Source organism: Rhinopithecus roxellana, chromosome 9, assembly GCF_007565055.1.
Source record: "Rhinopithecus roxellana isolate Shanxi Qingling chromosome 9, ASM756505v1, whole genome shotgun sequence".
Classification (NCBI taxonomy): domain Eukaryota; kingdom Metazoa; phylum Chordata; class Mammalia; order Primates; family Cercopithecidae; genus Rhinopithecus; species Rhinopithecus roxellana.
The window spans coordinates 77725184-77747247 of record NC_044557.1 but is presented as its reverse complement, the minus strand read 5'-3'; the positions used below and the strand labels follow the sequence as shown (position 1 = coordinate 77747247).

The 22064-nt window shown below is 32.7% G+C and overlaps 1 protein-coding gene across 3 annotated transcripts in view; it reads left to right on the top strand.

The window, feature by feature from the left end:
- The window catches only part of CSMD3 (CUB and Sushi multiple domains 3), a 1308251-nt gene that overhangs the window by 135798 nt on the left and 1150389 nt on the right, over positions 1 to 22064 (top strand). For all 3 annotated transcript variants that reach the window (XM_030937706.1, XM_030937708.1, XM_030937707.1), the window contains exon 2: positions 5792 to 6014. In XM_030937706.1, coding sequence (XP_030793566.1) covers positions 5792 to 6014 — 223 coding nt within the window. The remainder of the gene's footprint in view (positions 1 to 5791; positions 6015 to 22064) is intronic.

Genomic DNA, 22064 nt, shown 5'->3' with positions numbered 1-22064 from the left:
GGAAAGGTCATGAGTAATTTTTGCAAGAGTCATGTCAACATAATTGGTCACAGAAGCTCAATTGCAGTGTTTTGTGAAGATGACTGGAAAAAGTAAACACAGGTGTGAATGTTGCTTGTCAGAAACCTTAGCACTCTCAAAAAATTAAAACATCATTAAACTACTACTATACATATAGTCATTGCATTATTTCTTGCTGAGTAGTAAAGGTGAAATATGGGCCTGATGTTTTTTGAAATCAATATTGTTAATCAAACTCTTGATGACAATGAGACACAAGTCACGTAAAATTTAGTTACTTTTCAAGTGTAAATAAACTGTTTAATTTTAAGTGCACATTAAAGGATAAGGTCTGAAAAACATAAGACATTTAGAAATTGTAAAACATGAATCTATGAAAAGTTGCAAAGCCAGCTTTTGAGGGCAGTTTTCCATATACTACATACTTACTTATCTAGATTTAGTTTTTTTTCTATGTGTTCTCATAGCAAAGTGTGCACACACGAATCATAATACTTTCTGTATTTCATAGCAATGGCCTAAATGTCCAGCTATCTCATGTTTTAGATTGTCAGCTCCCAGAAGACGAGCTGGGAAACTGTTCTTTGTATCATTTTACCCTTAAGGCATGAAATATGTGATGATAGATGAATGAATATAGGAAAACAATTATCAGAGGAGACAAGAGAAAAAGGAAGTGATGTTCCTCACGTACTATAAAGAACAATAAGGAATTGTGAATTTATGAGGACAATGAACAAGAATAACCAAAGTTGTTTCATTTAGAAATGTATTTACAAAGACAAATATAGATTCTAAGTGAATCATAATAGTAATCTTAACAGTAATCAGAGAAATTACAATAGCAATTACAAGAGTAACTACTTAATAATTATCAGAGAAATGCAAAAGAAAATAGTATCATAACTTTTTTTTGCCTTGCAAAATTTGCGTTTTAGCCTCTTGACATTGGCTTTGACAATTAATTTTGATATCGCTCCAAAAAGCTCAAGCTACAAAAGCAAAAGTAAACCAACAGAACAACATTAAACTAAAAACATTCAGAACGATAAAGGAAACAATCAACAAAATAATAGGCAACTTATGGACTATGAAAAAATATTTTCAAACTACATTTTTGTTAAGGAGTTAATATATCCAGAATTATAAAGAATTCTTATAACTCAATAGCAGAAAAAACAGTAACCTGATTTTAAAAATGGGCAAAAGACCCGAACAGACATTTCTCCAAAGAAGATATAAAAATGGCAAAAAGGTATATGAAGAGATGCTCACCATCATTAATCTTTCGAGAAATGCAAATTTAAACCACTATAAGATATTGCCTTATGCCTGTAAGTGTGATTATTATCAAAAAGACAAGAAATAACAAGTGTTATCAGGGATGTGGAGAAAAGGAAACCCTAGTACACTATTGGTGGGAATGTAGATTAGCACAGCCTATGAAAAAACAGTATGGAGGTTCCTAAAGAAATTAAACATATTATATTAATAGAATCACTATATGACACAGCAACTCCTCTTCCAGGTATATACCAAAATGAGATACAATAACCACCTTGTAAAAATATCTGCACTCCCAAGTTTTTTGCAGCGTTATTCACAATAGTCAAAATGTGGAAACAACCTAGATATACATTGAGAGATCAATTGATAAAGAAAATGAAATATGTGTGTATACATACACACACACAAAATGGAATCCTATTCAGCCTTAAAAAGGGGATATATATCCCTTTTTATATATACACAATGGAATATATTTTACACACACACACACACACACACACACACACACACAAATCTTATTCAGCCTTAAAAAGGGAAATCCCACCATGTGCTACAACCTGGATGGACTTAGAGGACATTATGCTAAGTGAAATAAGCCAGACACAAAAATAAAAATACTGCAAGTGGGTGGATCACCTGAGGTCAGGAGTTCAAGACCAGTCTGACCAACATGGAAAAACCCATTCTCTACTAAAAATACAAAATTAGCTGAGTGTGGTGGCACATGCCTGTAATCCCAGCTACTAGGGAGGCTGAAGCAGGAGAATTGCTTGAACCTGGGAGACGGAGGTTGTGGTGAGCCGAGATTGCACCATTGCACTCCAGCCTGGGCAACAAGAGCAAAACTCCATCTCAAAGAAAAAAAAAAAAATCTTAGTACACTCAGATAGGCAATGAAAGAGTGATTTCCATGGATGAGCAGGAGTAAGGGGAAGAGAAGGTGGGGAGCTGTAGGTCATATAGCTGATATGTAAGATGAAAAAGTTTAGAGGCCTAATGTGCAACATTAGGACTAAAGTTAATGAAACTGTATTGTAGTAAGAATTTTTGTTAAATAAGTATATTTTAGCTGCTCTTGTCACACAAAATAGTAACTATGTGACATGATAGCTACATTAATCTATTTCATGACGGTAACCACTTTACTCTCTGTATGTATTCCACAGCATCAAGTTGTAAACTTCAAATAAACATGATAAAATTTCTTAAAAAGCAAAAATAAAAAACAAAATTTGCCTTTCAAAAATATCTAGTGTTGACAGAATTAGGGTTGAGGTTAAAAAACACTTCATACAATGGTGCTAGAAACATAAATTTTCATATGGATTAAGTATGGTTTCACTGTATCTATATAAATTTTCAGCAACCCCATTTCTGGGATTCCACCTCGGGAGGTATCAATCAAGTGCACAAGGATATATGCCTTTTGTGCACAAAGGATATATACTTTGTACAAGGATATGTGTACAAAACTGTTTTTACAAAGTTGTTCATTAGACCTTTGTAACCATAAAAATGAAGTTATCATTAGGAGAATGGTAAAATAAATTATACTATAGGCATACTATATGCTGTGTAGCTATAAAGTCTTTCAAAGAAGAATGTAGTAGAAGTATACATTTGTACCCAGAATAATGCCAGTGATTTTTTAAAATAGATATAACAATTCAGAAAAATATGCATAATATGACTGACATCATTTGAAAAATAATATAAATGCATATCTGCTTGTGCCTAGGAAAGGCCTAGTAAGATAAACACTGCACTGTTAAAAATGACCAGCACTGTGAAGCATAAAAGAATGAGGGAAGATATTTTGCTTTATGATGTTTACTTCTGATTTTCAAATTTTTAAAGTGGAAAATGTAAACCTCCTTTTTGGAAAAAAATGTACTTTATTATAGAGAATAATGCTATGTTTAATCTAACTTCGTGATAAACAAAAACAAAAATAAAAAGAATAATACAGATAAGGAAGTTTAAATATAGGTGTAATTCCTAATTTGTTTAAAAATAAAAGTACTTGAAATGCATGAATCAGCAGGCCCTTGAAGAATGAGTGGACAAAGCTGAGCATGTTATTTTAAGACATATGTCCTTTTTTAAAACTATCAGGGTTATGGGGCTTGAGAGTATATAAAACAGCCCATAGATCAGATGGTAGCTGAAGGGACTCACGCTTGCCTTTAGTTATGAAGTTCAAATTGGAAGCTGTTCAGGCAGAAAACTAATAGAAATGGGTGATAGCTAATTAACCTAAGGCTTCAAAGTAATTGCTCTGCAAGAAGCAATTTAAAAAGAGACCTTTTAGTTATTTATTTATTTTTGAAAATCATAAAATGCCCTATTTGACTTTTGGTGCATGAGCAAAATTATCTGAATATACACAAACATTGATTTTTTTTTTAAAACCTCTTCTACCTGATCCAACTTCTTGGTCAATTTACAAAGAGACAAAATGATAACAAGAACTATGCTTTATATCACATAAACATACTGAATATCCCAGGCTTAAGACTTTGCCATATGGTAAGATGTAGGAAAAGATCCCTGTACTAAATTTTGCTCAGAGGATAGGATTATATTGGTCAGCCTAGCCCTGAGCCACATTTCTCATCACTGGAGTCAGCAGAGTCAGCTGCTCCAAAGTATATAGCTGTTTTGGCCACTTGAACCCAGGAGGTAGAGGTTGCAGTGAGACGAGATCACGCCACTGTAGTCCAGCCTAGGCGACAGAGCAAGACTCCATCAAAAAAAAAAAAAAAAAAAAAAAAAAAAAAAAAAGGCATATTACCTGTTTAGTAGAGAAATGGCTCCCCTGGCAAAAACAAGGTGCTATTGTGAAAAGAACGTGGAATAAATGCAGCATCCCAAATCAGCCACTATCTGCCACAATCTACAACTCTGGCTTCTGAGGACTTCCATTCAGCAGTCCTGTTACTTTAAAAAGTATCCATACTTACATAAAATATAATCATTTTTTCCCAAAGAAAGAAGCCCTAAATTTCCTGCATTTCTATGCCTAGTTCCAAACATAGATACTTTGGGTAGTATGGAGTTCTTTCCCTCAAAGTAGCTTATCATCTCTGATTTACAGCTTTCTGGCACTTCGGCTTCCTGTAGGACTCACAGATGAAGATAATAACATCTGGGTGAAGAGGTTCTCATGAGAACTTCTGATCCTGTTTAACTATCTCTAAATGCAAACTTTATTAGCATGTAGTCTACATAAAGACGGGGACCATCTTCTCTTACTGTTGTATTAATCTTAGATTTTTACATTACACAATATGCTACAGAATATTATATATTTGAAGAGGTCAGGCGCAGTGGCTCATGCCTGTAATCTCAGCACTTCGGGAAACCGAGGCGGGCGGATCACTTGAGTTCAGGAGTTCGAGAACAGCCTGGTCAACATGGTGAAACCCTGTCTCAACTACAAATATAAAAATTCGCCGGGCGTGGTGGTGCATGTCTGTAATTCCAGCTACTTGGGAGGTTGAGGCTGGAGAATCACTTGAACCCTGGAGGCAGAGGTCGCAGTGAGCCAAGATCTGTCCACTCCACTCCAGCCTGGGCGACAGAGCAAGATTCTGTCTCAAATATATAGATATATAGATAGATAGATAGATAGATAGATAGATAGATAGATAGATAGATAGATAGATAGATAGATAGATAATATATAGATATATATATATATTTGAAGAGACAAATTGCTGAAAAAATACAGTAAGTTTTCTAGGTATTTCCAGGACTCATGCTCTCAGTAACTCAGTAACGGAACAAATACAAAAGTTCTTAAGATGGGTGCTATCAGTTGTCCAGGATCCATTTATTTAACTTATTTCTGTCCTGACCTTCGGATTCACTCTGATGTGATTAACTTAGGATTCTGTTCATCATGAACTAAATATTTTAATGAAAGGTAGAGCCATTTCATAGACTTAAAAAATTCCTCTTCTATAATCAGGGTGAGACAGATTTTCCTAAAACATGTGAGTTACAGGGTACAGATGTGAATATGTCAAAAAAACTAGCATGTGTTGCCAAGAAAAAATGTAGTTAATTCTTTGGGACCCAAAATGCATACAAAGATCTTTAAAATGTCAATGTTGTTTATGAGCTTCCACAGTGAGATTTAAAACTCTTTGAGGAAAGATACTGTGTTTTAGGATTGTGTTTGTCTGTAGGAACCTGTAATGGATAATGATTTAGATGTATGTGGATAATTTTATTTCATCAATTGATTTACAATGATTTATCTCAGTATATATTATAAATGATAAATCTTCTATTATTTTGTTTCTTATATATTACATATATATTTGTATATAGTGCCCAGCTCTTAAACTGCCATTTATAAAATTACTGTTACCTTTGGTCTTGGAAACACAATAGATTTTTAAAATAATATTATCTTCTGGATTATTCTTGATTTATATAATATTAATGTATGTTTGTTTGTCTTTTGTTGCAGGATTTATTTATACGTGTGGTGGAACTTTAAAAGGACTTAATGGCACTATAGAAAGCCCTGGTTTTCCATATGGATATCCAAATGGTGCAAACTGTACTTGGGTAATAATAGCAGAAGAACGAAATAGAATACAAATTGTTTTTCAGTCATTTGCTCTAGAAGAAGAATACGACTACTTATCATTATATGATGGACATCCTCATCCTACAAACTTTAGGACAAGGTTAGTGTATTTTGAATGGAAGACTGGAGAGAAAATATTTTCTGAGTAAAAGTAGTCTATTTTACAAGAGATGCTTAACATTTGTGATGCAATTATAATAAAGTTGTATTCACCAACTAATTATTATGTATTTGGAAGTATATCATCCCATGAACAAATTAGCTTGGTATCTCTGACATCATACTGCTAGTACATTAATACCAAGTCTCACAAAGGTGAATGTATATTGAGTAATGATCTCTTTATAGTGGCTAAAAGTATTTTGTTGTTAAAAGTGATTCTCTCAAGATTTCATTCATTATGGATGTAACTTTTGATAAAGTAAAACATACGATATAGGGTATATTTCAGTGATAATGTTTCCAATTTTAATATACAACACTATGCAAAAACACTTTAAAATCAGCATTCATGGATAGTAGAATAAATTAATTTCTGATAATGTTTGTAATTTATAAAATCTAAATATTTGAAAAGTACATTCTTTCATGTCAAAAACGGGGACATTTATATTTTTGCCTCTGCAAATAAAAGTATTTTTTTTTGAAGCTCAGTAATAAAACAGATGTAAAAATTAACTAACACCCTGACTATTTTTAAGGTAGTTCTTCTGGTTCTTCAGAATTTCCTCTTGGCGAATAGGTTATGTAAAATTAGAAGTGTTTTTGGAAGTCTTACCAAAAACGTATATTAACTGTAAATCAACTATAATTCAACTAAAAAATTCAACATTCCAGGCAATGCACATTTTATTTAGTCCTAGATTTATGCCAGTGTTTGTATACTTTTCTTTAAGTGCCATCAGCTTTTTTAAACTTGTAATTTAAAATATTCTGAGAAGATAACATGTAGGAATTAAAGACTCTTTCCATACTTGGCTATATTTGAGTTATGATTCTGTGATGCTGTTACTTTCTAATAGTTGACAACATGTTCTTGCCTTCCTAATGTACAAGAAGCAGATTATCAGTGCTGACTTTTTACAGTTTCATCAGTCTTCCATACTCCTTTGCATTTGTATTTTTTCAATTTTAGGTAAAAAAATAGTGTTTATTTTCCTCAAATTTTGGCAGTGAAAACATAATATAGTGGGGAAAATGGTGGATCTGGAGATGAGATTTATTACATTAGGGTGTTAGGTTTGTTGCTCACCAGTTATATGAGCAATCCACACCACGTCTCTTTAAACTGAGACATGGTAATAAGGCCAAGTCTATCCATCTCATTATACTCTTCTGCAGGTATTATGAGAAAATGTGTATGAACCTGCTGCATGGCTATAAAATCCTATTAGAGCACATCGAACTGCTTCCAGTCACATGACACTTAAAAATGCCCGAGTTGTTTCACAAACTTTGTTGTGCAAAAACAAGATTACTAGATTGATTGCAGCTAATATTCTACTGTTCTTTCTTTCTTTTTTTCCTGTATACTCATTTACTGAGTAAATTTGATTTCTTTTTCCTTTTACATTGTTAAACTCATACAATAATTATCTATTTTATAAATACATATTATGGTGTGCACGTCTGACTGCTATTTGATCATCATTGCCACTGTCATTAAAAGCTGGTTGTCTTTTGTTAAATCCAAATAATATCTATAAGTAGAAGTACAATTTTTTACACTGACAATGTGTGGGATATAATTTTCCTAAATATATAAAAATACTTATTTTACTATTACCTGGTAGTTTCAAAGTATCAATTCCCTGATAGTATTGCTTGTACATGTACCTATTCTCTCTAGATCACCTTGAAAATGATAAAACACATTTTTATTTTACCTCTTCCCCTCTTTTTTAAACAACTGTGGCCTCTGGGAAGTTAAAAGACTGTGAAATTAGGAAAATAAATTTATTGTTCTCATTCTTTCTTTCCTAATCTGTAAATTGGGAACAATAGCCCTTAATTTACAGAGATTTTATGGAGAATACAATATAATGAAAGCTCAATGACTCTAACCCTTAGCATTTATTGAATGATTCCTCTACACCTGTCTCTGTACCAAGTATTTTGTCTTCATTATGGTATTTAACTTCTCCTGTATTCAGACAAAGTAAAATAATTACTATTATTATCATCAGCATCATTTTACAACTGATAAAATGAGGCTTGCCAGAGTAAAATTGTTGAAAATGGCAAAAGGCAGAACTATCATTGTAATTCAGATTTGTTTCAATTTAGATCTGAAGCTCTTCAATATATATAGTTTTATGTAGTTATACATAATCTCCAAGGTTTATGTATTAATATATAAATAAAAATCTATTTTTTTCTCAGCAGTATTGGATAAAATTTAGTAAGAGAAATAATAATACAAGGCATATTTTCAAACAGATATAATATATACGAATATAAACTCAAAGGTAAGCTCCAAATTTATTTTTGCTATTTATTTTACAGACTGTATTCAAACATGTACTCTATTTATACAAGCAAAATGACAAGACTATATTCTAACATGTAGTCTATGTTATAATGTAGTCTTTAGAGTCTAATGTTTTGCTCACTGTAAATGTTTAATGCTTCTATTGTTTTTTGCGCTTAAAGAAGTACTGTAGCTAATGTTATAGCTGACTTTAGTTAGCAAGACTGGAAGGAAAAAAATTAGTATGTAACCTACAGCCCCTTCCAGACTGTGTTTATATACAAAATCTGCTGTTTGATTAAAAGTCGAAACTGCTGCTGGCAGAGTTTGATTCATGTTTGCGTCTGGCTGTTTGAGTCACTGTCTTCTCGGGTTTTGTTTCTCTCATATTGGATCATATTCTCACTTAATGCATGCCCTTATGGTGTGTTTGCTGTTCTCTTTCTTCCAGAAATTGATACTTATTTTTTTTTACTTTTCCTGAGCTCCAATAGATTTTTTAAAAATGACTTCCTACACTTGTCTTTCAATAATGTAGAAAAAAATGGTTTGTGGTTCTTGTCATTCTTCCTTGTCTAAATAGACATGTTGGGATTCATAATCAGAATTTCATGTTTTAAAAACTATAAGCCTCCAATTATTAATGATATTGCTTGTTTTTCTCTTAGTTATTTTTTATTAAATGAGAATTGATATTGGTAAAGCACTGTTAGAGAATTTCTTTCTTAGTTATAACATTATCTTAGAACAAATGCTGATGCATTTAAGGCAATGTTGCTGGACTTGATGCATAAAGGTTATTCTAAGCTTTGTTTATTTACAAATATTACATTTTCCCAATAATTAAGTTATACCAAGAAGTAAAAAAATCACCTATTATTTAATGAAGTAGAGACAGATATATTCACCCAGGATCACTCTATATATGACATTGCATGTCCTTAGTAATCTCTCTACATTATAATATACATGTTTAATGTGTGATTAAAATCTTTGTAAACATCAGTTTATTGAATTTGTTAAATATATGTAATCATTTTATATAAGCATTAATTTATTCAAATATTTAATGTGGATATAATTTATGTAATTATCATTCTGTTTTTTTAATTAATTCACATATTATCATCATTATGAATATACATTTTCTATGTTTTAGATTAGTTCTTGGTAGAAACAGGATGACTAGGTTAGAAGCAAATAATATTATTTATATTGCTAATATGCTTTCCAGAATTTTATATCAATGAATATTATTACTACTAGAGAACTATAATTCATTACCTCTCAGTCTTACCAGGCTTACATCTTTTATCCTTAATTTGATTATTTACATATATCTGATTTTTACAGATATCTAACACGTTCTCTTGTTTGATAACCACTCTTATTTTTTACTGCAAATTTGTTTTTTTTTTTTGTCTGTGTATCAGTAGTTTTCTTGATGATTTATATAATTCATTTATTCTAAAACATGTAAATGTGTCCCTTTTTTGTGACAAAAATATTTCTCAGCTTGTTGGTTGCCTGTTAAGTCTTAGCTGTTTTTTCCTGCACAAATAAGTGAATAATTTTAAAATTTTTATATAATAATATACATTGTCCATTTATTTAAAGATTCATTACATTTCTTTTACTGTTAAAAAGTCCACAAGCTGGATCTTTTATAAACACTCATTTTTAAATTCTTTTTCCTAATTTTCAACATGTACAACTTTAATACATATGAAATGTTATAGAATGATAATCTTTTCTCAAAGTGGAAGAGAATGATTATTTCTAAATAGCAATGTAGTAGTATAGTTATTTTTTAAAAGACTTGACTACAAAAGCTTTTATTTAGTGTGTCTCCTGACATGTTACTATGGTCTCCTCATTGCTACTTTGATATGGCCTATCATTTTGGATGTTTGGCTGTAATAGAAATCCTGACTCACTGTAGCTTAAACAAAAAATTGATTTGTTTTTCTTATATAAGAAGAAGCTTGTGATTAAGAAACTTGTCAGTAAATCAAAAGCTCTCCCAAAAGTCCTTAGAAGGATTCTTCTCCTATATCATTGGCCAGAACAGCGTGACATCACCATTCCTTGGTCAAAAGTATTCTAGAAAAACAGCTTTCATTTTCGACCTCAATTGTGGAAAACAGCATGGTGAAGGCTGAGGGCCAGGTAACTGACAAAATCTATCGCAATATCCAAAGCTTAATTTTTGCATAATGTGATAGATAAATAAATGTTATTTCTAAATAACTTATTTCTAAAGTTGTGATTTAAAAAGAGGAAGTAATTTTCACAATGTCATAGTCAAGGTGTAGTAACGACTACAACATAAACTTTACTTTCCTGAGTTATATAAATGTCCATGGATTAGAAATCTTTAAAAGAATAGGTAAAGATAAAAACAAATATAAGTGTACGTGTTAACATAACACAAAATCTTCAGGTGAAGGCAGATATAATAAAGTAATACCACATATTCTCACTTATCAGTGGGAGCTAAACATTGGGTACTCATGGACATAAAGATGGCAGCAATAGGCACTGGTGACTAATAGTGTGGGGAGGGAGTGAAGGAAGCAAGGGCTGAAAAACTTGTGTACTATGCTCATATCTGGGTAATAGGATCATTCACCTCCTAGGATTTGGTATCATGCACTATACTTATGTAATGGACCTGCATGTATACTCTCTGAATCCAAAATAAAAGTTGAAATTAAAATAAAATCATTAAAAATAAGAAAAAAACTTTGGGAGGCAGATGGCTTGAACTTGGGAGTTTGAGACCAGCCTGGGCAACATGGTGAAACCTCATCTCTACAAAAAATACAGAAAAAGTAGCTGGGTGTGGTGGCCTCTGCTTATAATCCCAGCTACTCTGGAGTCTGAGGTGGGAGGATCGCTTGAACCCAGGAGGCGGAGGTTGCAGTGAACTGAGACTGCACCACTGCACTCCAGTCTGGGTGACAGAGCCAGACCCTGTCTCTAAAAACAAAATAAAAGACAGAAAGAAAAAAAAAAAAAAAAAAAAAAAAAAACCTGCCAAAAAGAAATTGAAAGCTGATTTTAATATGGTGGTTGATAAAAGACACTCTCTTAATTTCTTAAACTAAATTCAGATGCATATGTAAACTTTGTGACTATCCTTAACTGCTCCTTAAAGAGGGTCTACATGTGGTAAATTTCACTTATACAAGGTTGAAAACAGTAATTATAACTTCTATGTCATTAAAATAAAAGACAAGGAAAGGAAGTATGAGCTATCACATCATTAACTAAAAAGTATAAATTATCAAAATAAAACAATACAGATACAGAAATATGAGTTATAAATATTGAACAATATACCAAATTATAATTCATTACAGGTATTATGACTATATACATAAAAAAGCTTAAATGGGCTGGGCGCGGTGGCTCATGCCTGTAATCCCAGCCCTTTGGGAGGTCCAGGCGGATGGATCACGAGGTCAGGAGATCGAGACCATCCTGACTAACACGGTGAAACCCCGTCTCTACTAAAAATACAAAAAATTAGCCAGGCGTGGTGGAGGGCGCCTGAAGTCCCAGCTACTCGAGAGGCCAAGGCAGGAGAATGGCGTGAACCCGGGAAGAGGAACTTACAGTGAGCCAAATTGCGCCACTGCACTCCAGCCTGGGCGACAGAGCGAGACTCTGCCTCCAAAAAAAAAAGAAAAAATACACACACACACACACACACACACACACACGATTTACTTGAGTTTTATAGAACTAAAAATAAAATTTAATGTGTTGGTACATGTCAGTATCTCATCAGTCATCATTAAGAAAAATCACAAAATATATTATATTGCAAATAGCAAAATTTTGTAATATGTGGAGAATAAACTCCCTAAGTATGAAACGGAACTTAGAATAAAGTAAACTAGTTCAACCATTATGGAAAACAGTATGGCAATTCCTCAAGGATCTAGAACTAGATGTACCATATGACTCAGCCATCCCATTACTGGGTATATACCCAAAGGATTATAAATCATGCTGCTATAAAGACACATGCACACGTATGTTTATTGCGGCACTATTCACAATAGCAAAGACTTGGAATCAACCCAAATGTCCATCTGTGACAGACTGGATTAAGAAAATGTGGCACATATACACCATGGAATATTATGCAGCCATAAAAAAGGATGAGTTTGCGTCCTTTGTAGGGACATGGATGCAGCTGGAAACCATCATTCTTAGCAAACTATCACAAGAACAGAAAACCAAACACCACATGTTCTCACTCATAGGTGGGAACTGAACAATGAGATCACTTGGACTCAGGAAGGGGAACATCACACATCGGGGCCTATCATGGGGAGGGGGAAGGGGGGAGGGATTGCATTGGGAGTTATACCTGATATAAATGACGAATTGATGGGTGCTGACGAGTTGATGGGTGCAGCACACCAACATGGCACAAGTATACATATGTAACAAACCTGCACGTTATGCACATGTACCCTAGATCTTAAAGTATAATTTAAAAAAAAATTGCCATCTAGTGCAAAAATACATAAAGTTGTAAAATAGAGAACCACTCTATAGCTATGGGTAAAATGAACTTTTTAAAGCTCTCCTTCTGTGAAATGAGAGTTAGTCAAAATGCTTGATTATTGGGTAGATATAGATTTAATATCATAAAAAACTGCCAAATAGCTTTTCTAAGCTGTGTATGGATTTTGTACTCCACCATCATTGTATGAGAATTCTAAATGCTCCACATGTTTGTTGACATTTGAGGTTGTCAACATTTATTGTGGTATTATTTTGAACTTTTGTGATAACTAATAATATTGAGCATGTGCTTATCAACCATTTATTTGTGAAGGGTTTGTTCAAATATTTTGTCTATTTTTTAATTGGGTTGTTGCTTAGTCTTGATATATCAAATTATAAGGGTCTTTGCAATCTTTATAGCATTTATTTGACAAACTATACGCATTGAAATTGTTTTCTTCGAATCTGTTACTTGCTCTTTCATTTTCTTACACTATCTTTGCGTGAGTTAAGATTTCTAATCTGAACAAAGTTCAAATTATTAATATTATATTTTGTTAGTGCTTTCTTGTAGTACAATAAATATTTGCTTATCCAAAGATGGAAAGATATCCTGTATTTTCTTCTAGAGGTTTAGAGTGTTAGCTTTATATTAAGATCTGTGATTCTTCTTGAATATGTGAAGGAGTCTAAGTTCATTTTGTTCTGTTTGAGCATTAAAGTGAAGAAGAATTAAGGTGTACATTTTAAGGAATCCTAGAAATGACAGCTTAATAAATTATGTGTCCCAGCTGGCTGCCTCTGGACACAATTATAATAAAGCATGTTTCAAGTATATTTTTTAAAAGTATTACTTGATAAACTAAGTTTTTTTCTAGAAAAGGCTCTGTCTTATTTTTTCTCTGTATTTCTACAGTAATGTTACTCTTCTCCTTCTTTGAATTTTTACTTTGTGACTATACATAATCTTTTTATACCTTCTTGGTCATTATTCTAGAATATATTTCATTACCATTGGTAAATCATCTATACTTTATATATCTCTTTATTAAATAACAATTATTTACCCAGTATTTTTTTTCTAGATATGTTGAGGGATTTAAAATATGTAACATTCTGTCACAATTCAAATTTATTATACAAACTTGCTGGATTATTGTCATAGCCATAGAATTCAAAAGCCTAATGGACATAATTAAGGAATAGTAATTAGAGTGAGTAAACAACAATCTGTAGCTTGAATTACCATGTGTGTGATTGTTAGACCATTTCTTTTTGGTTCTTTATAATTAACAAGTAGACCTTTTCTCCTTCAGAAAATGTTGGCAGTGTCCCCATAAATGTTATTGAGCAGCCATTACACTTCTTTTCTTGCATGGTTAATATTTCTTCTCTCCTTTGCTCCCTCAATGTCCCATAGAACTTCTTAATACTCATGATTAAAATCTTTCCTCACTATACTTGATGCTTCTTTTAATGCCATGCAATAATCTGTTTCCTTTCCTGTAGGCATAATGTTGAGGTAGAGAATGACTTTCCCATGAAAATTATCCAAAAATATCTAAATGGCTTAGGTCATAGAAACAAATGACCAAAGGGTCGTTATATTTTGTCAGTGCACTCCAGTGATTTAACGCTACCTAAAGACATGGTCTCTCATGTCCCTATCTCCAAGTTTGCCTAAAGATTGTATTGAGAGTGATATAACTCAATCCAATTAGCTGACTATAAATATTTCTCCCTTCAGAGTTGGAACCATCCCTTGTGTACTGATTCTGTCTCTCATATAATAAAATGTTTGGGAAACGCAGAGGCTCTACTGTCTGACTCAATGGCATAGAGTGATTGTGTGTATAGCTGTGTGCCGAAATGGCATATGTGATATTAACAAGTGCTTATAATGATAAAGTTATTATTTATTATTTCTCAATAAATAGGAAAAGAAATACCAGAGTTTTGTTATTGATCTATAATATTAATGAGACCCACCAAGTGACAAAGTGAACTTTGCTTACTGTTGGTCCAGCTATGACCTCAGTCATAGCCTTGTATGGAAAACACACACCCCGGGAAACAGAAGCTGAGTGTAGAAATGCATTTTACTATGGACAAACTTGAAAATGCCATTATATTGTGTTTAGTATCCCCCTACCTAACACTTTAATTTGCAAAAGACTTATTGCATTGCCATTGGGCATTGGACATTCAGTGTGCAAGTGATTTAGAAAAAAGCCAATTAAAATTTTGATGCATCTTAGGCAGTTAATGATTCTTCTCTTTAGATATCATTACTCACGTTGGAGCATTCAGATTAATGATTGCATAGATCTCAAGGACAGACAGGATTTCTAAAACGTTTTGTCAACATAAAAGGCTCTTTCAAATCTGACTGAGGCAAGGATTCCAGAATATACACAACTATTTATTGTTTATACCAGGCATTTTGCCAAAAAGAAATTGAGGTGGCCTTTAGTGAAGAAATGGACTCAATTAAACCATTAAAACTGGGATTAAAAGATGAAACAAAAGATGACAATAAGCAAGTTTAAACACTTTGTTCCTTAGATTATATTTATTCAATCTTTTATAGTAAATCTGTGGAAAGGTTTGCTTCCATTAGCCTGCTTTCAGTAAAACAGCACTGATATCCTAAAAGCAAACTGCACATGGTGTTATAATTGACTAAAAATATTTCTGGTGAAACTCACTTATGCTCCATAAACATTCATTTTCTCATAAGTAAAATGGCATAATCGAAGTGACCATTTGATAATCTTACAGAAAACATGTTAATGTGCTCATAAATGTAAATGTTTTCAGTAACAAAATTTTTACGTCATTAATATGAACTCCTAAATAAAATGTTTAGATAAGACGTTTTAGATTAACTCTGAAGATTCATTTAGTTGTATTAGTATTTGATATCCTGAGAGAAGATACATATACCCTGTGTCTGTTAAAAACTAACATTCTCTGAATACATACTCTGTCAGGCTATTTATATACAATTCTCATAACATCATTTCAGATATTCTTCCTAATATTTTTTATTATACAGGTGAGAAAATAAAATCTCAAAAATATCGATATCTCTTTCAAGATCAAAAACAGGATTTCAAGACTGAAGTGTGAACATAAATAAGTTAGAGTACAGCTCATTAATTATACTTATTTGCATTTTTCAACTACAACATTTTTGGAGTGATGAATCAGAAGACTTAAGCCAGGCAACCATAAAATCAGATAACTTTATTAAATTATTTCATTGAGTCATTTTACTAAATTAAAATGTCACAAAGATTAAAGGGTATAAGAAAAGTGGTCACATTTACATTAGGGTCCACTTAAGAATCTCACCTATATGACTTATTTTCTGTTAAAACATGACATACATCCAAAGGATATTGCACCATCAAATAATCATGTAAAAAGAGGACTATTCCTTCATAGATGTTTGAGTTCGATGTTATAAAGGTATTTAAAAGATATCGAACCCATACAGAAAAATAATTAAATTTATCAACATAAAAATATATATAATTAAGTTCACAGTCACCCAGTTTGTTTTCAGAAATACTAAAGGCTTTTCAATTGTATTTTTAAATGGTATTTTTAGAGAAAAAAAATCACAAGTGTCACATATATAACATGACGGATAGAAGAACTAAAATATATAGAATATAGACCCTTGCCATAGCCCTGCCTACATTTTTGTGGTAATTAAAAATCATAAACTAATCATAGCAATCTGACTTCATTCACTTTAAGATAATGTTTTCTAATTAGAAAAGTCAAATTATATCTGAGTGAGATGTGATTATTTAAAAAAACGAAAATATAAAACAATTCATTGCCATAATATATTTATTAGAATACTAGCGTTAACTATTTAATGCATCAATTTATCTTGCCATATAAATTTTCTATGTTCTCTATTACTGTATTTTAAGAGTATAATTTATTCATAATAATATATGACTCTGTAGCATAAACATTGCGATGTGTTTTACTAAAATGAGCACCAACAAGCCTACCACTAAACCAGGATGCTGCTCACATTTTGTTCCATTTGTATCCCATCCTCGCCTTGCTGTGATTTCACCCTACCAGTAACAAGCACCTCCATGTTGTGGTCATTTTTAACTTCTTTCAAAATTATACTTTAATCATACATGAATGCATCCCGAAGCAACATCAGTTTTAATTATGCTAATTGGTAAGATTTATAAAATATATGTCATCCCATTTAGTTTACTGGGACATGCTTTCTTGGCTCAACCTTATGTTTCTAAGAGTTAGTCATGTTGTGGCATATTGCGATAGTTCATTTTCACTCATTTTAGCTCAATTGTATGCATTTGCCACACTTCAATAATAAATATCATGCCCTTTTTAAAATTTTGAATTCAGAGGATATATGTGCAGGGTCTTTACTTGGGTATATTGCTTGATGCTGAGCTTTGGGATACATATAATCCCATTACCGAGGTGTTGAGTATAGTACTTGTAGGTAGTTTTTCAGCCTACATACCCACCCTCCTTCCCCCATCTAGTAGTTCCCAGTATCTGTTGTTTTCATCTTTATGTCTATGTGTATTCAGTGTTTAACTCTTCCTTATAAGTGAGAATATATGGTATTTGATTTTCTGTTCTTGCATCAATTTGCTTAGGATAATGGCCTCCAACATCATCTGGGTGGCTGCAAAGAACATGATTTCATTCTTTCTTATGGCTGCATAGTACTTCAGGGTGGATATGTACTACATTTCCTCTAACCACGTAACTGTTGATGCAAGCTTAGGTTGGTTCCATGACTTTGCTATTGGGAATAGTACTGCAGTGAATATACATGTGCAGGTATATTTTTAATGGATTTTTTTATAGAGTTTCCCTTTGAGTGGACATGCAGTAGTAGAATTAGTGGGTTGAATGTAGTTCTACATTTAGTTCATTGAGAAATCTCCATGTGATTTTCCATAGATGTTGAACTAATTTACTTTCTCATGAAAAATATATGTTCCCTTTTCTTTGCATTCACACCAATATCTGTTGTTTTTTTGACTTTTTTGAGACAGTCTCACTCTGTCACCCAGGCTGGAGTGTAGTGGTGCCACATTGGCTTCCTGCAGCCTCCACCTCCTGGGTTCAGACAATTCTCCTGCCTCAGCCTCCCAAGTAGCTGGGATTACAGGCATGCACCACCATGCTTTGTTAATTTTTTTTTTTTTTTTTTTTGAAATGGAGTCTCGCTCTGTCGCCCAGGCTGGAGTGCAGTAGCATGATCTCAGCTCATTGCAACCTCCGCCTCCTGGGTTCAAGCGATTCTCCTGCCTCAGCCTCCAGAGTAGCTGGGAATACAGGCATGCACCACCACACCCCGCTAATTTTTGTATTTTTAGCAGAGATGGGGTTTCACCAATTTGGTCAGGGTGATCTTGAACTCCTGGCCCCAAGTGATCCACCCACTTCAGCTTCACAAAGTTCTAGGATTACAGACATGAGCCACTGTGCCCAGCTGTTTTTTGACTTTTTAAAAATGGCAATTCTGACTGGTGTAAGATGTTATCTCATTGTGGTTTTCATTTGAATTTATCTGATGACTGGTGATGTTAAGCATTTTTTCATATGTTTGTTGGCTGCTTGTATTTATTATTTACCATATCCACTAACATTCTGGTTTTTCTAGCCACTTTCTCTCTAATTAAAGGCTCAATATGCTTTTGATCTGCCTTCAAAGTTATTGCAAACTAAAAATATACTTTACCAAATATTGTGTTACTAACTGAACTCAATCTGATTTCTAGCCCAAGGAATCTGTTTCCTCAACCCCCATTGGCTGACTGCTTAGGCAAGGCAACATATTTTATGCTTTCATTATGGCGAGATAACACAAATAGCTATTCTACACATATTTTTTCAAATAAGCACGAATGGCAAAAAAAGGAAAGGAAAATAATTCTAGTTTTAACACTATCTTATTTACAAATTATTAAATATTCTACATTAAAAATAAGAAGATATTACTAAGAATGCAGAACAAACCCATGAGTAATCTCTGAGACAGTCAATTGAACCGAGTTGGTTATTATGTATTTCTCCTTTATTATACAGACAAATCTTTCTAAAAAGTACTGTTGAGCATGCTTTTGGCTAATACTTATAGCAGCACTGATTGGCTCAATGCACTTGTCAGCCAGAAGGACATGTGAGTTCTTTACCAGAAGAAATATATTTTTTCTACCTCTGTTAGACTACAGTACAAAAATTAATATGTATTTAATAAGAAAATATTCAGTGATTTTTTTTTTTTTTACTTCTGTCTTCCTTCAACAAATATCAACAATCCATTGACACAATGTTTTTATATAGGCATTGTGTGCACAGAGCTGCTCCAGGGATCTCCCTCCTTCTTACCTCCCTGTTCCTCAGTCTCTACTGTTTGCTATCCTTTCTGTGACCCTCATCTCTAGCCAGACCTTGAACTCTGCTTTGTGAGTTTTTCATCCCTGCTATATCTTTTGGATTTTACCAAACATGTAACTAGTCTCTCCAAGCTCTCCTCCATCAGCTCCCCACCTTCCAAAAAGAAGCTATTACAAACAAACCTTCCCGTGTTATTTTGAGGGGTTCTTCTCTTGTCTTTGGAGGATAGGAGAATATTAAAATAAGCAAGATGTTGCATTTAATGATGAGGACCTACTCTCTTCTTGATTAATTCATGATTGATGCTCAATAAAATACTTGATGATTAAAAGTTTAAAAGGAATTTTTTATTATGAAACAGATTTAGCAAATTGATCTGCTTCTTAATTTCTAGAATAATAATGAAATTAAAATGTTGAAAATTATCGTATCAATTTATACTTGAAGTGTTCATGAATGTTATAAAGTGAATCCCACTATTATTATATCAACGTCTTGTTATTCTAGATAAAAAGCCTTATTTAGGTTAAAATATGTAAGTATTTTCAAAATGTGGTTTGAGAGAGACCTAGCAGGATTAATATCCAGAATAAATAAAAATCATGGGGAAAATTTTTCACATAAAGTCTTCATTTTTATTTCCCAACACCAACCTAACTATACTCTTATCATATCTATCATATCTTCCCACATCCCATTTAAAAACTAAATTTTAATTACAGTATTAACCTTATTTGTATACCTTCTGATTGCTCTTATTATCCTCTATTATTTGACATTGTGCAAGTTCACACAGCTAATATTGTATTTACTGTGTGTTACATCAAAGCCTATTGATTAAATATATCCAACTTTACTATATATCAACAAATTTTAGTCTGTTACATATTGTCTCTTCTGCTTAATCACATCTAAATTTATGTTTTAATAAAAGCAGAAATTTGATATTTTTCCACAAGATTTCAGAATAACTAAGTGTGTCAGTCAGGTGCACATCGTATAAAACAATGACTTTAAATTCCCATCATGGTAAAAAGTCTATAGTTGTTTGAAATTAAAATATGTTTCTTTATCAAAAATAAATAAAAGGTAAATATATAACTGCTTAATATGACCAGCTCTTGATGTTGAATAGGCTGAATAGACGCTGAAATCTTTTTGGTTAGGGGCAGCTATATTTGTCTTTGTATGTCAGATACTTAACATAATACTATTATGATATAAATATTCAGTAATATTTGCCTAATGAGTGGATCAGAAATGATGAGCTTAAATAAAATAGCGTTTTTATTTTACTAATTTGTCCAGATTAAACTAAATCTTTTCTTGGTATGATTAATTGGAGTAATTTATTGTTCCCATCTGATTTATTATTGCATCAAATTGTTAGGTAAATTTTTCATATTTCAGTTCTTGTGGTTAACTTTGATGTTTTCTATGAACAATTTCTAACATGAAATTCCAAAGTTTCCATCAAATTCCAAGTAAAATATTTTCATTCACAACACTGACAGTGTATATTGACAGTTAATGTGTGACCAGATTCTAGTATGTTTACCCTTTAACAAATACTGTACTGAATTAAACACTACAGTTTTACAATAGGTATTGAGAACTAATAGAGTGCCTTCTCTATATCTGTAGCACCTAATTTCATAATAGCTACATGGAAATTCCTTAATTTAATATATTAACTTAATAAAACAATTTAATTCAAATATACAAGTAACAATATTTTAACATAAAATGTTTTGCTTTTTCTGATCAAACATCGATATGCTTTTCTTATAGCATACAAGAAAGGATAAGCATAAATAACATTGGGTTTAACTTTATTAGAAAGTAGCATGACCCTGTATCTCCCTATTACCACTTTCTATAAATGCTTTATTTCTTGGATTGTATTTACAAGGATGCAACCCGAAGTCATTCATTTTTTTAATCTAGTTGTTTTCTGGAAGTTTGTATTTGATAGAATGTAGAAAAATGGTTTTCGTGATGGAGCAATTATTTGGAACTACAAATTAGAGACAATGTTGCCTGGTTTGCTGACTTGTAGAAATCGTGTGTTTTCTAACCAAGAAACAGAAGGAGGATAAACAGTTTCTCTCCGCTAACTTTTTGGTCTTCTCTATATCTGATAAATGACATTCATGGGACACTAATTGCCCTATTCAGGTCAATTCTGTTCTTCTCATGAAAATCCCGTTTAAAATCTGGTCACACATTTACTTTCAACAAATATTTTATTTGGAAGTTTCAGGGAGCTTTCTTTCTGTTTTGTTTGTTTGTTTGTTTGGTTGGTTGGTTGGTTGGTCTGAGACAGAGTCTCACTGTGTTGCCTGAGCTGGTGTGCCATGGACATGGCACAATCTTGACTCACTGCAACCTCCGCCTCCTGGGTTGAAGCAATTCTTTTCTGGTGCGTTAGCTTCCTGAGTAGCTGGGACTACAGGCACGTGTCACCTCGACCAGCTAATTTTTTGTATTTTAGTAGAGATGGGTTTCACCATGTTGCCTAGGCTGGTCTTGAACTCCAAGCTTAGGCAATTCTCCCACCTGGGCCTCGCAAAGTGCAAGGATTAGAGGCATGAGCTACCACGCTGGCCCTAGTTTTCTACTATTCTATTTTAAACTGATATATTTTTCAATCCACTAAATTGACCTATTGCTAAATTTTAAACTTTATTTTATGTCATTCTTTCTGCTTTACCTTTAGATAGTTAATAT